The sequence below is a fragment of the Fusarium sambucinum genome, chromosome IV, assembly GCF_050947815.1.
Source record: "Fusarium sambucinum isolate potato_lamoka chromosome IV, whole genome shotgun sequence".
NCBI classification, from domain to species: Eukaryota; Fungi; Ascomycota; class Sordariomycetes; order Hypocreales; family Nectriaceae; genus Fusarium; species Fusarium sambucinum.
Window position 1 is genome coordinate 5,827,743 of NC_139291.1, and position 12,298 is coordinate 5,840,040.

General features: G+C 49.0%; 5 protein-coding genes across 5 annotated transcripts; 2 read left to right on the top strand and 3 right to left on the bottom strand.

Moving 5' to 3' along the window:
- Window positions 1–1,654: 1,654 nt before the first annotated feature.
- FSST1_001930 (uncharacterized protein) lies at window positions 1,655–3,143 on the top strand (the record flags this gene model as incomplete). Its single annotated transcript, XM_083227872.1, has 2 exons — window positions 1,655–2,639; window positions 2,695–3,143. 2 exons carry the CDS (start codon window positions 1,655–1,657, stop codon window positions 3,141–3,143), a joined length of 1,434 nt encoding a protein of 477 aa, XP_083092112.1.
- Window positions 3,144–3,818: 675 nt separating this feature from the next.
- On the top strand, window positions 3,819–4,496 carry FSST1_001931 (bifunctional uridylate/adenylate kinase; the record flags this gene model as incomplete). The annotated part of the gene is made up of 1 exon (XM_083227873.1): window positions 3,819–4,496. The coding sequence occupies one exon, from the start codon at window positions 3,819–3,821 to the stop codon at window positions 4,494–4,496; it is 678 nt and encodes a 225-aa protein (XP_083092113.1).
- Window positions 4,497–4,871: 375 nt separating this feature from the next.
- Window positions 4,872–6,066, bottom strand: FSST1_001932 (uncharacterized protein; the record flags this gene model as incomplete). Its single annotated transcript, XM_083227874.1, has 2 exons — window positions 4,872–5,911; window positions 5,964–6,066. 2 exons carry the CDS (start codon window positions 6,064–6,066, stop codon window positions 4,872–4,874), a joined length of 1,143 nt encoding a protein of 380 aa, XP_083092114.1.
- Window positions 6,067–7,680: 1,614 nt separating this feature from the next.
- Window positions 7,681–9,159, bottom strand: FSST1_001933 (uncharacterized protein; the record flags this gene model as incomplete). The annotated part of the gene is made up of 2 exons (XM_083227875.1): window positions 7,681–8,455; window positions 8,594–9,159. The coding sequence occupies 2 exons, from the start codon at window positions 9,157–9,159 to the stop codon at window positions 7,681–7,683; spliced, it is 1,341 nt and encodes a 446-aa protein (XP_083092115.1).
- A 705-nt stretch (window positions 9,160–9,864) lies between these two features.
- On the bottom strand, window positions 9,865–12,204 carry FSST1_001934 (kinase-like domain-containing protein; the record flags this gene model as incomplete). Its single annotated transcript, XM_083227876.1, has 5 exons — window positions 9,865–10,304; window positions 10,357–10,726; window positions 10,791–11,383; window positions 11,436–12,003; window positions 12,163–12,204. The coding sequence occupies 5 exons, from the start codon at window positions 12,202–12,204 to the stop codon at window positions 9,865–9,867; spliced, it is 2,013 nt and encodes a 670-aa protein (XP_083092116.1).
- Between the last annotated feature and the right edge of the window lie 94 nt (window positions 12,205–12,298).

Sequence of the window (12,298 nt, forward strand, 5' to 3'; positions counted from 1 at the left end):
CCTGTCAATGGGTTGAAGCCAGTGCAGAACGGCCCGGGGGATGAAAGCGGCCGGCAGTTCTACGATTGGACCAATAAGAGACTACACAGGCTGCATGGGTGTTGGTCCTCTACGGATCCAGTGAGCTGGGATAAGTTCCCATTCCAGGATGTATGCTCAGACTGGATTGGCTCGACTTGAGACACACGCGTTCGTCCTCCTTCTTTCTGATGCATGTCTATAAATATCTGTATCATAGACTAGGTACTTGGATTGTCTTATCCGTAGCAAATCTTTATGCCTCTCCTCGGCGGGTTCCTCTAAAACTTAGACTAATATATCATCGGAATAACGGCTGCTCCCATCACTGGCTGGTGGAAATTAAGGCGGAGCAATATACGATCAACGTTCTCGTATGGAACACACTTGCTTTTGGCCTGTGCTTTGTATGTATCCTTGCCGGACTGGGGAAGATGGCTGTCGTCAACAACAGCCACACGTGGCAACCTGCCGCTTGCAGACATTCAGCACTTGATTTCAACTCTTGGTTCATTATATGGAAATAAACTTGGAGTGTAAGATTTGATGGCAAAAAGCATCAGTATTGCTTATAAGTAAACCGAATTGCATGCAGTGATACCGCGTACTCGATAAGATAAAGGAAGTATGTGATATCGCTAATCGTGCTTGCCGAGCGTATCACTATATGACTGTTGCAATTCCATCAGGGAGGTAATTCGAAGTTCATATATAGTACCTACTAAGGTACTAAGGTAGGTACTTAACATGTGATTTATAAACTTCGCTTATTGCCTTGGTAGTGGGAAAGAAAATGTTATTGCGAGAATGGGTCTAGTTGTGTAAACCCCAACACACCTTAGCAGTCCCCTTATAAAAGAAGTAGTTGAAGAGTATCTGCTAAAGCACTGTAGCTTTGTTGTTATCAAGAAGATATTACATCTACCATTGTATCCGTATTGCTAAAGCCGTTATTGATGAGTATAAACTATTGGTCGTCTCCCTATATCTCCATGCGTTCGTCCACGGGACAGCACGTCACAGAATCAATCCCATATCATCTTTGAAAACAAAGCGGCTGGGAATAGTAGAACCAATACGGATATGAACGAGACCTTGCATTGAAGCTTCGATTGTGCCTCAAGCGAGATATCGCAGCGCAAGCACATATTTGACGCCGTTGAGCAAGAATGTATGTAACGTTTGAATGTGTGATCTATACCAGGTCTTTACCATTTAAGAAAAAAGGATCAAAGTTCTGATCGCAATACATGGAGGTACATACTCCTAAATTCAAAGCCCTCGCTCTTTTCTGTATCACCTTACGTTGCTTGCCACCAGTCAGACATTCACTGCATTGCTTCCCTATTGTTTTCAAACAGTACATGCTGCATGCTATTGTTCATTGGCCACTTGGACAATATTTTTGCTTGCTTAGCGAAGTGGGCTATTGGTAATGCTATTGTTCAAATTCATTGCCAGTTTTTGGCACTGGCAAAAGGCCGTTTGACTGTTTATCAGTTTCCATCACTGCCAGCTCCATGCTATCCTCCCCTCTTCACCTCCGCAACTCAGCATCCCCTTCCAAACAAACCTCTTCTCTTCTTCATATCCTGCTCTCCATAGCCTTTGAGCGACAACAAAAACTGCAAACACGATGGAGTTCCCCTTCAGTTATGAGAAACGGGAACGCCCTTCTCGAGCTGCAGCTCCCACAAAGAACATGAAAGACCCTGATTCTGAGGATGATGACCAGCCTATTAGGCCCCAAAAATCGACTTCAACAGGAGTCATCCGTGCCGATTATGACAACCCCAGTATCGGCTTTAGCCCTGATTCGATCACAGTCATCTCGGCACAGAGCAGTGCTTCGTCCATGGCGACACTCAACCGACCATCTTCCCCTAAGAAAAGAAGCAGTCCCGAAGCTGATAGCGACTCTCCCACCAAGAAGTCACGCAAGATAGTGATCAAGACTAAGAAGTCCACCCAAGCCGTGACTCCAGCACTTTCGCAAGTCAGCATCACACCGCAGCCAGCCTCCGGCAGCATCCCTGAGATTGAGGCTATGCGCAAATACCTCAAGTCTTTGGAGGGTCGCATGAATAAGGATGCAGCGGGCCGCGACGAGGCTCAGAAAAAGATTGCTCTGATCGAGCAGAAGTTGCAGGATGCCCAAGCGGCCAAGACGGATGAGAATGACCTCATCCATCCTGCAGATGACCAAGACCTACGGAAAGAAAACGAGGATCTGCTCATGGAAAACCAGAAGCTCAAGATACGCATGGCAGAGCAGAACAATTTCATCGCCACCCTGAAACAGGACCGCATCACCCCGTCAGGGTTCAAGCTGATGGACTGTGATGCAGAAAATGAATGGAAGGGAATCGCGTTCGAGATTCGCAACTTTGTTTTTCAGGTCCTCACCAAGCAGCCGTACCGAGACCAGGCACCTCGAGGAGCGAACCTGAAACATGTCGAAGGACTCAAGAAGCAGCAAAAGAAGAACATACATACAGCCCCGTATCACTTCCAGCGCTACATTTGGTTGCATCTCGTCGAAGACATCTTCCAGGCTGGAAAGGCTACCTGGGGAGGTCCCACAGGTAATGCGTTCCATCGCTACTGTTTGGACCTATCTGGTATGTTTTGATCGTCCCTATTCCCATTCTCGATCTAATACTGAAAACTTCCTAGAAATCAACTTTGAAGGCATGACACAACTGAGTACATTCAAGTCTAGCCAAGCCGATCTACTTTCCAAGTGTTTCGATGGACACAACCGCGAAGAGGCCACGAGCATTGCACGAGAGATGGCGCTGACCCTGGAAATTTTTATGAACCCTGACGCAATGGAAAGAAAAACGAGTCCTCTGAAGCGTCTTATGAGTATTGTTCGCAAAGCAGTGGAACTGAACGACAAGTTTCTGAGATCCAGGGCATTTTACCTCACCAACTGGCTAGTACACGACGATTGGGAATGGGATGACCTCGATATCCGTTACTACACGGGAGAGAAAGGCGGAGTCAAGAATGTGGATGTTGAAATCTCGCCCCGACTTAGGAAGATTGGAAACGCCGACGGCCGTCATTTCGACGAAGCACTGGAGATGTGCCAGCCCATGGTGACGGTACATTTATTATGAGGAACATCAAGGCAGACTGTAGCGAAGTACTAAGTCATGCGAATTGGGAGCAAGATGTCGCTGGTCGTTCCTGATACGGTTGTCAGGAAGACAAATTTGGGTCAAGGCCAGGATGCATGGTCAGCCTTGTAGGGAACGAAGCCCCAGGTGATTTGAGAGCATGCATGTAGCTAAGGGTTGCCTGTGGATGGTTGCCTTTTGTTGATGTTCCCGATTCAACCCAGATCGATATCGAGTACTCTCTGATGGGCAACAAGGGCTGGGCTATTGTGAGAGAGAAAAGATAATTACAAAATTGAAATTGACATTTTATAGTGTTGAAACCACCATGAATGTGATTCGTCGTAATATCGTGTCCATGTCAATCATTAAGACGTTGATCAAGACGTTGATCAAGAGCTTGTAAAGTGGGCTAACATCATGGATGCCTCAGGCTTGAGCCATCTTTAGACACCGCCCTATCCAAGGGAAGGGGTCTAGGACACCCTGTCTTGGTAGCATCGCATCAACTCGATCTCCAACTAAGCATTAAGGATCAAGCTTCCTTTTCCTTGTTTCTGTACCTAGATGATACCACGTTGATAACATACAACCAAACATAAAAAGGTACATCCCCCTCATCCATGATAGCTCTACATTCAACTAACTTCAACCCCTCCCTCTCTAGACCTAATCATGCCTGCTGTTCCCCAAGATGCGCCCGAGTCCGCTGGACAAATTCCCGCGCCCAAAAAGTCAACTCCTACCTTCAAACCCGAAGATGTGACCGTCATCTTCGTTCTCGGTGGCCCTGGTGCCGGTAAGGGTACCCAGTGCTCCAAGCTCGTCTCTGAGCACGGCTTCACCCACCTTTCTGCCGGCGACTTGCTGCGCGCTGAGCAGGAGAGGCCCGGTTCCCAGTATGGCGACCTCATCAAGGACTATATCCGCAACGGCCTCATCGTTCCCATGGAGGTGACTATTGCTCTCCTCGAGAACGCCATGTCCGCTGTCCTCAAGGAGACAGGATCGCAGAAGGGCCGCTTCCTCATTGACGGTTTCCCTCGCAAGATGGACCAGGCTGTCAAGTTCGAGGAGACCGTCTGCCCCGCCAAGCTTGTCCTCTTCTTCGACTGCCCCGAAGATGTTATGGAGTCCCGTCTCCTCGAGCGCGGCAAGACCAGCGGCCGCGATGACGACAACGCCGAGAGTATCCGCAAGCGATTTCGCGTCTTTATCGAGACCAGCATGCCTGTTGTCAACCACTTTGAGGAGGTTGGCAAGGTTCTGAAGCTTGATGCTACTCCTACCCCCGATGAAGTCTATGCCAACACCGAAAAGGCCCTCGCCGAGCGGTTGGGATCCAGCTTCTAAGGCATGCATGCATGAATCGAACATACATTGCACTTCGGGGGGAGCTGTCCTGGAGTCGGATCCCTAAGTGTTTAGACTAAGACCCTAATAATATCCAAGCTTATAAAAGACTTAGACCACGCGTCTAGAATAGTAATAGAAAACTCATGATTATGGTGTATCTACAATTATTCTCCTGGAACGATTGCCTTTTCCAACTACCACTGATACAAGCTTTCTTCAGTTCTCATGAGACCCTCTATCCTAACCTACCTAATCCCATTTCAACTTACTTGCTCAAAAGGGTATACATAACCATCATTACTAAAGCCTAACGCCCATGTTGTTGTCGTTTCCTGATCATCGCCAATTCCTGTTCCTTACAAACTTGCACAATCAGTTGTCGTCGTACATTTTCATCAAACCAGCTTTGATGTCCGTCATCTGTTTTCTGTGCATCTTTTCGCGATTCTCCAATGCTGTGATTCGCTCCTGCAAGGTCGCAATCTTCTCATCTTTGTCCTTGAGACTTGCCCGGGCGGTATCACGTCCCAGCATGATACCCTTGGTTCGGCGTGCGGCAGTGGCCAGGATATTTTGCACAGATGACAGGATCTTTGGGTCAACTTTTTGACCTCGCAAAAGGCCCATGACCCCATCCATTACGTCGTAGTCTGTCTCAGGAGGGCTGCTTGGAGGAAGCCCTTGCTGTCTAGATGGTGTCTTCGAGGGTGTTGTGTTTGCCGAAACGGTAGTAGATGACATGGTATCAGTGTACCGCGAAGGGGTTTCATCGAAAGAGACTTGCTTTTGTCTCTTCGACTCGCTGGTAGGAAACAGGGTGCGCGAAACAGAAGGTGTTGGCAACCCCGAAATGGCATCGGTAGAGCGCGAAGTGCTAGGCGTAGTGTATCGTTTCTGGACAGCCTTCTCAGCACTTTTGTCCGCGATAGCAGCCATCTGACGCTCCTCATCCGATCCTAAATCACTGAACTCTTCTTCATCCTCTTCAAAGATGTCCCGGCGTCTCTTGGCCGGTCCACGAGACGGGGTTTCAACAGCTGCTGATGGCAAAGTAGACGACTTTGAAGAACCCGAAGCCTGTACTCGGTTCCTGGTAGACTTTGGCATAGGGGTATCGGGCTCAGAGTCTTCCCCAGACTCTGTGCTATCAGCAGAATCTTCGTCACTTTGGCGTCGGCCAGGAGTAATTTGATAGCCATACGTCACAAGAGACTGCTGGGTCATGGGAGGAGGTGCGGATCTGGCAGAGTCATCGCCTTTTCGGGGAGTCCTCAGACCGTTCTCGCGAGTTTTAGCCTCATCTCTCCAGAGAAAGAAGTTGCAGTCATCGCATTTCCAAAAAAGCTTGCCATTGTTGGGTCCTGTCTTCTTGACTTCACGTAGTGTAGCCTTTTGACGAGGCTCACAATTGCCTATGAGGTTGTTATTATCAGAATAAAAGGCTCTAAAGAATCCAACACTTACACCACCAATGACCATCGCTGTAACGGCCCTTCGGAAGGCGCTTCTTCTGTGATCTCGGCGTCTGGGGGTCTCGCTGACGTTTGAACCGTGGAGTTGAAGGCATACTGAGCTGTTGTTGGCCCAGCAACCAACTATACAAACAGATTCAAGACAGAAGTCTACAACAAGTCCAGGTAGAGGAATTTTTTGGCAGTATCAACAAATGATTTCAGAAGGAAGAATGTGGGCGTCAGAGCGGGAACAACTGTTGGGGATTGTACATGAGCCTATGCGGGGTGGGATCAGAGGTTAGGTATGGAAAGGTTAAGCAACGCAAATGCGAGGGGTGGTTGGGCGGCTATCAAGCCACAAAACTATATGCCAAGCATGAAACAACAACGTCTATACCCGTTGTTTCAGCAGCCACAAGTTCTTCGTGAGTATAGATAGATGGTTTCGTTCTTAAGACTGTACCTACAGTCGGTCTATACAGATACCTAGGGTTTATTCTAATGTACTGATGTAGGTAAGTAGGGGCCTAGGCGTGTACTCAACCCATGTTCTTTTTATGACTTATTCAACCCGGCAACAACTGACTTGCTCTTCCGACTATATTCTAACGACAGTTTATGTTGTCATCTTATAGGTCTAATTATATCAAGCCTGGGATGAATGTTGTGATCTGATATTAATATGTTAATTCACTACCTTAGGTACTTTGGACAAGAGCTTGAATGCGTTTGGTGTCACGTGACCATACACCCATTCTCACCTCATTTTGCGATGATGCTCTCTTCTCATGTCTCTCATCGCCATCACTATCTCAAACAAACTTCCAGCGACCGACTTTTTTTTTTCCAGACACCAATTTCGGGTGAAATCAGTCTGCTTGTCTAGATACTTTTGTTATCACAAAACAACTCAATTCACGATGGCTTCACGCATGTCTTTATTCACCGGGCGCCTCGCCGTCTCGACTGCTCGACTCGCTCCTCACACATCGTCTTTAGCCGTTCAATGCAGCCGGCCTTACTCTTCTCAACCCCCAAAGCCTCGTCGCAATGATGAGGTCAAGTTCTGGCCATTCTTGGTTGTAGCTCTCGTGGGAACTGGGGGCTACGTTGCCCTTGTCAATCGTCGTAGTGGTGCGTTTATTATTGATATTCATTCCTAATCTAATGCCTCTCATAATGGTACGATGTATCAATATCCGTATTTCAGTTTGTAACTGAGATGGGTTTGCGAACTCGCACTTGACTGCATTTTGGAATTGATCATCAGCTCAAACCCTGACTTCATATATAGGACGGATACACAACCCAGACCCTCACAAAAAGTTTACATCATCCTTTTAATTAATTTCGCCCCGGGGCTATCAGGGCATCATACAATGTATAATACCAAATACCAAATCTCACAGCAACAATTCTATGAACCAGCCCCGCGGAGCTCCCGTTGTGTTTAACAAGCATTCATTTTTGATTCTATATCTTGGAAGACAAGTGCCGTGACACCATCTCCTCTTCAATGCTGGGAAGTAGAAAGCCAATATGCTCATGAAACCGGCTACGCCATTCGCAACCCCTCGTTCGCTGGATTTCCTCATGTGCCCAACGATGTATTAACACATAGCAGGTATAACAATGTCCCCCATTCCCAGAAAAAGCCCCCTCATTTTGCTTCCCCACGACTGCTCTAGTCTCGTTTTTGGTCGTATCCTAGCATTTCCGTTCTGCGTTTAATCGTCATCTTCCGTTCGCTCCTTAGGCTCTCGAGGCTCGCGGGGTTCGCGAGGTTCGCGAGTCTCCCGGTTCTGGTTCTGTCGGCGTCGGTCCTGGGCACCGCCCATACCAACGTTGGCGACCTTTCGCTCCAACTCCTGGATCTCGCGCTCCTTCTGGGCCTTGGCATTGACCTGTTCTTGGCGTAGGACGCCAAGGACGTTCTGAAGAGTTGTCCTCCAGTGGTCGACTCGGTTGGCCAATTCTTGGTACTGCTTTTGACCGAACACACGGTATGTGACCTTGTGAACGAGGAACTTTTGACGCTGCTGGGAAAGTTTACCCTCAACGAGACCGGCGCGAATCACATCGATAGCCCACATCTCAATCTCATCCTCGGGGATCTGCAGAGCCTTGGTGATCTTGGAATATTCAATTTCGCGGCTGGGAGTGGAGGCGGCCAAGCTGGAGAATGTCAAGAGGCGCATTTTGCGGTGGAGCTTCTCGTGGTCCAGGCTCTCCTTCTCGACCCAACCCTGGTGCTCATCGTTGAAGTCGTTGTAGTCCTCGAGGTCCTGCTCAGCAAAGATATCGAGAAGTTGCGAGTAGACTGGATGGGAGTCGCTGAGGGCCTGCACGCTGGGAATGCCTCGGAGATCTTGGAAAAGGAAGTGGTTGCTGGAGGTAAGGGCCTTCTTGACAGCACGAAGGGACAATCTCTGGGCGTCTTCGGAGGAGATGGCGTCGCCGTCGAATGTTCTGAGGGCCTTGACAACGTATTCGTAGGCTTGTCTGTCAAATGTTTAGTAAGTCGTATTGCGAAGCAACAATGCAGGTGCGGCTATCCCTGTAGGAAGATATCAAAACTGGAAAAGTCTGGATATCACAAACAGAATAAATCGCACGCCGTATGTCAGGGCGTGAACTTACTGCTCCTCGCCAGCCTCAAGGGCAACCTCGGCAACCTCCTCGTAGATCTTTCGCTGGAAATCGGCATCGGTTCCCCAAGTAGCGAGCCACTCGGGGAGCTTATCGAGGTATGTGCGCAGACTTTCAAACATGGCATGCGACCTCAAGAACTTGAGAATCTCCATAAAGACACGGGCGCGGACGGGGTTGCTAGGTTCGAGCAGGTTGAAGACGGTGGTCAGGGCGTTGAGTGACAGACCAACGCCGTGAACGGGAGAGTTGACGAGCGGCTTGGCAAAAGTGGTGCAGAGAGTAGGCAGGAACTTCTTGGGGTCGGAGGACTGCAGAACCAAATGGGTCATGAGGTTGGAAGCGGCGGTATACTCCTTCTCGGGGACAGTGTTAAGGGCCCCAGATGCAGAGACCAGCTTGGACAGAACCTCCTCGTTAGAAGGCTGCTTCTCCTGGCTCAGAAGCTGCTTGGCGTCCTCAGCCTTGAGGTACTCGGCCATCTCGGCAGCGAGATCCTCGAAAGATCCATCAACAAAGACCAGAGTGGGCTGGCCGGCAGTCTTGGTATCGGCCATGTTTGCCTAAGACTCCCACGCGGGGGGGTTTTTCGATCTAAAGAGTATCGGTCGCGGTAGTCGTCGAGATTCTCGTTCCGGCCTCGGATATGCGGACGAGAAGTAGTGAAATTAGCGAAGACCGGGGCGGAAGGGACGATCTCGAAGCGTTCGTTTGTAAGGTCGACGAGCGGAATAATGTGAAGTTTCTCGTCCCAGGCGAATAGCCCTCTCCAGTGGGGCCATACACCCCGCCAGATAGGTTTTCTCTATGTGTGGGCGCTAAGCGATAAGTCACGTGGAGATAACAAGCTTATTCAAGCTTTCGTAGGTAGGTAGGTAGGTGGTATATTCTGATGAAAGCCAAGAAGTAATTCAACAATTCATCTGGTATCACATATTGTAACTGTATAAGACAAGGTTGCAATAAACAAAAAACACGAGACTTTTGGTACGCTTTCAATAGTTACTAAATGCTTAGCATCAACCCTCTTTCCCCATAGTCCACCTCTTCCATTCTCTATGAGCCATCATGTACTCAAGGAAACCAGACAAACAAAGTTAGCCATAACAAACCCCAGTGATCCTTCCTGTACTGCCTCTATGGTAATTTCGCCGTAGAATAAGAAATATCAAGAAAATACTCAACAGAAACCCAACACCGATACCGGACCTACCAAACCAAACCAAAACATCCGATTCGACAATTGCAATACTGTTGGTTTATCACTTGGCTTTGCTTGCCTTGATCTTCTCGCCATTGTCACCTGTGGGGTAAATGCTCGAGTCATCGTCCGGGAATAGTTCTTGGTCGCCCTTACCTCCCATCTCGATGAATTCGTCTGGTGCTCGTCGAGAAGCAGGATCAGACTCTTTTGAAACGTTCGTGACGCGGCCTCTGTTCTTTGCAAATACCTTGACGGGTCGCTTGTCCTTGCCAGCATCGATTTGAGCGGTGATTTCAACAGTGTTGAGTGATGACAATAATGTTCGTTCACGGGCAGGAGCTCTTCGGTTGACTGCGAGGCCGGCAATACCGCCCACCAAGCCACCAGTACTATCGTTGACGGAGGGGGAGCTCTGTGTGAGCCAGGGGTGCTGCAAGCACTGGTCAATCGTGTACCTCTTCTCGGGATCGACAATCAACATTGAGTCAATCAAGTCAACTACACAAGTCAGCAAGCTCTTGTTTCAAGTTCACAATATGGTAGGACTTACGGGCTGGGTCTCCAACAGAATCCCAGTACGGCGATGGATAGTCGAAACGGCCGCTCTTTATCTGTTGCGAGAGAGTGAAAGGGAAGTCGCGCGAGTAGAGTTCATCGGAGAATGGTGGGAAACCACACAGGCAGATGTAAAGAACGACTCCCAATGACCAGACGTCGACAGCCTTTGTGTACTTGCGTTGCTTAGAGTCGGCAAGGATTTCCGGCGCGACATAGCTAGGAGTTCCGCAGAGTGTGGTTGTGAATGATTCCTCTCCGATGATCTTGGCCAACCCGAAATCCGCCAACTTCACGTGGAGATTCTTATCTACCAACAAGATGTTCTCAGGCTTGATATCACGGTGCACAATGTTGCGTTCGTGCTAGGCAAACGGTTAGACCTGTATAATCCGCAAGAGGGCATCGACCCAAGATAGAACAACTTACCAAGTACTTGATACCCTGGAACAGCTGCACGAACAACTTCCTGGACTCATCTTCGCTGAGCTTCTGCTTCATTACTATGAAATTGAACAGCTCTCCTTCTGGCGCCAACTCAAGCACCAAATAGACGCGATCTCGTTCGTTAAACGTGTCCTTCAAACAAAGGACATTGGGGTGGCTGACGCCCATGAGAACACCAATCTCCTGTTGCAGGCCCTCCGTCTTGGAGCGATCCTCAACCCCCGGGTGTTTTGTGAAGATTTTGACAGCAAAACGTTGCCCAGTCGTCTTCTCGACGCAAAGGTAGACCTCTGCAAAATGGCCCTTGCCAAGTTTCTCGAGAAGAGTATACTGTTGTAGGAAAGCGCTGGTTTGGCGAGTCTGGGGGTACCGGAAGACAAAGCGCGCCTTACCGTGAACCGCAATCTCGTCCTGTTCCTCCAACTCACGACGTTGGTTTCGTCCTACGATGGCCTCGTTGACGTATGTACCGTTGCTCGACAGGTCTTCGACGATCGCCACTGTGTCGTTACCCTTGTTTTCAGTGAAAAGAAGGCAATGTCTGTTCGATACAATGCCATCGTTGACGACAATATCTGGCAAATGGTTAGTAACAACAAAGTGACCTACAATCGCTCTACTACTTACCACACTCAGGATGACGACCGATCAAATAGCCGCCAGAAGGAGCGCCCTTCTCCTTCTTTTTCTCAAAGGCCTCTTCATCTTTCATGGCTGCTGATTTGCCGTTCTTGTCGTTTGTGTTATTCTTATTCTCCGTCTTCGCCGCATCGGCAACTGTATCTGGCAGTGGGCATGCGCTTCGCTTCTTCAACACGATGGGCTTATCTCCGTACTTGGGATCCAAGGGAACAAGGTATCCCCAAACACCCTCGCGAATCTCATCTTCGATATCGTCTGAGATGGCGGGGTGGCGATCAACGAACTGGCTCAACGGCTGCGTGTCTTGGGGCGGAGAGGACAGCGCTTGGCTCTGTGAATTGTCTTCGGATTTTTTGGGAGTACTCTCGTTTTCCTTCGTTTTCGGAGAAGTCACGGCAGAGTCCTTGTTGACCTCGCTGGAGTCGTCGGTAAGGTGTGTGAGAGGGGATGGAAGGTGTTGTCTGTTGACAACAGGAGTCTTGTCTGCGTCACCCTCGAGACGCTCGGTTCTGCGAGGCTTCTTAGTCTCTGTCTCGTCATCCGGCAGCGAGCCCTGAGAAGGTGAAAGTTAGCGACGAGCGGCATAGGTAAAGCGCGACGCGAGATGAAATAATGGACGTAAACGGGTCAAAAGGAATCCAGCAACAAGGCGACAGGCAAAGAAGAACGCCACTGTTCAAAGTTGAAATAAAAGAGTGAGGGAAGGACTAACGCGCTGACGCTTCAATTGGCTCTTCTCTGGCTGCGGAGCCATGATGGTAGCTATACTGTACGGCCCGGCAGAGAAACCAAAGAGTAACAGATTGTAATAGTTAACTATTGAGTGATACAAGTTAATGTGCTGATAA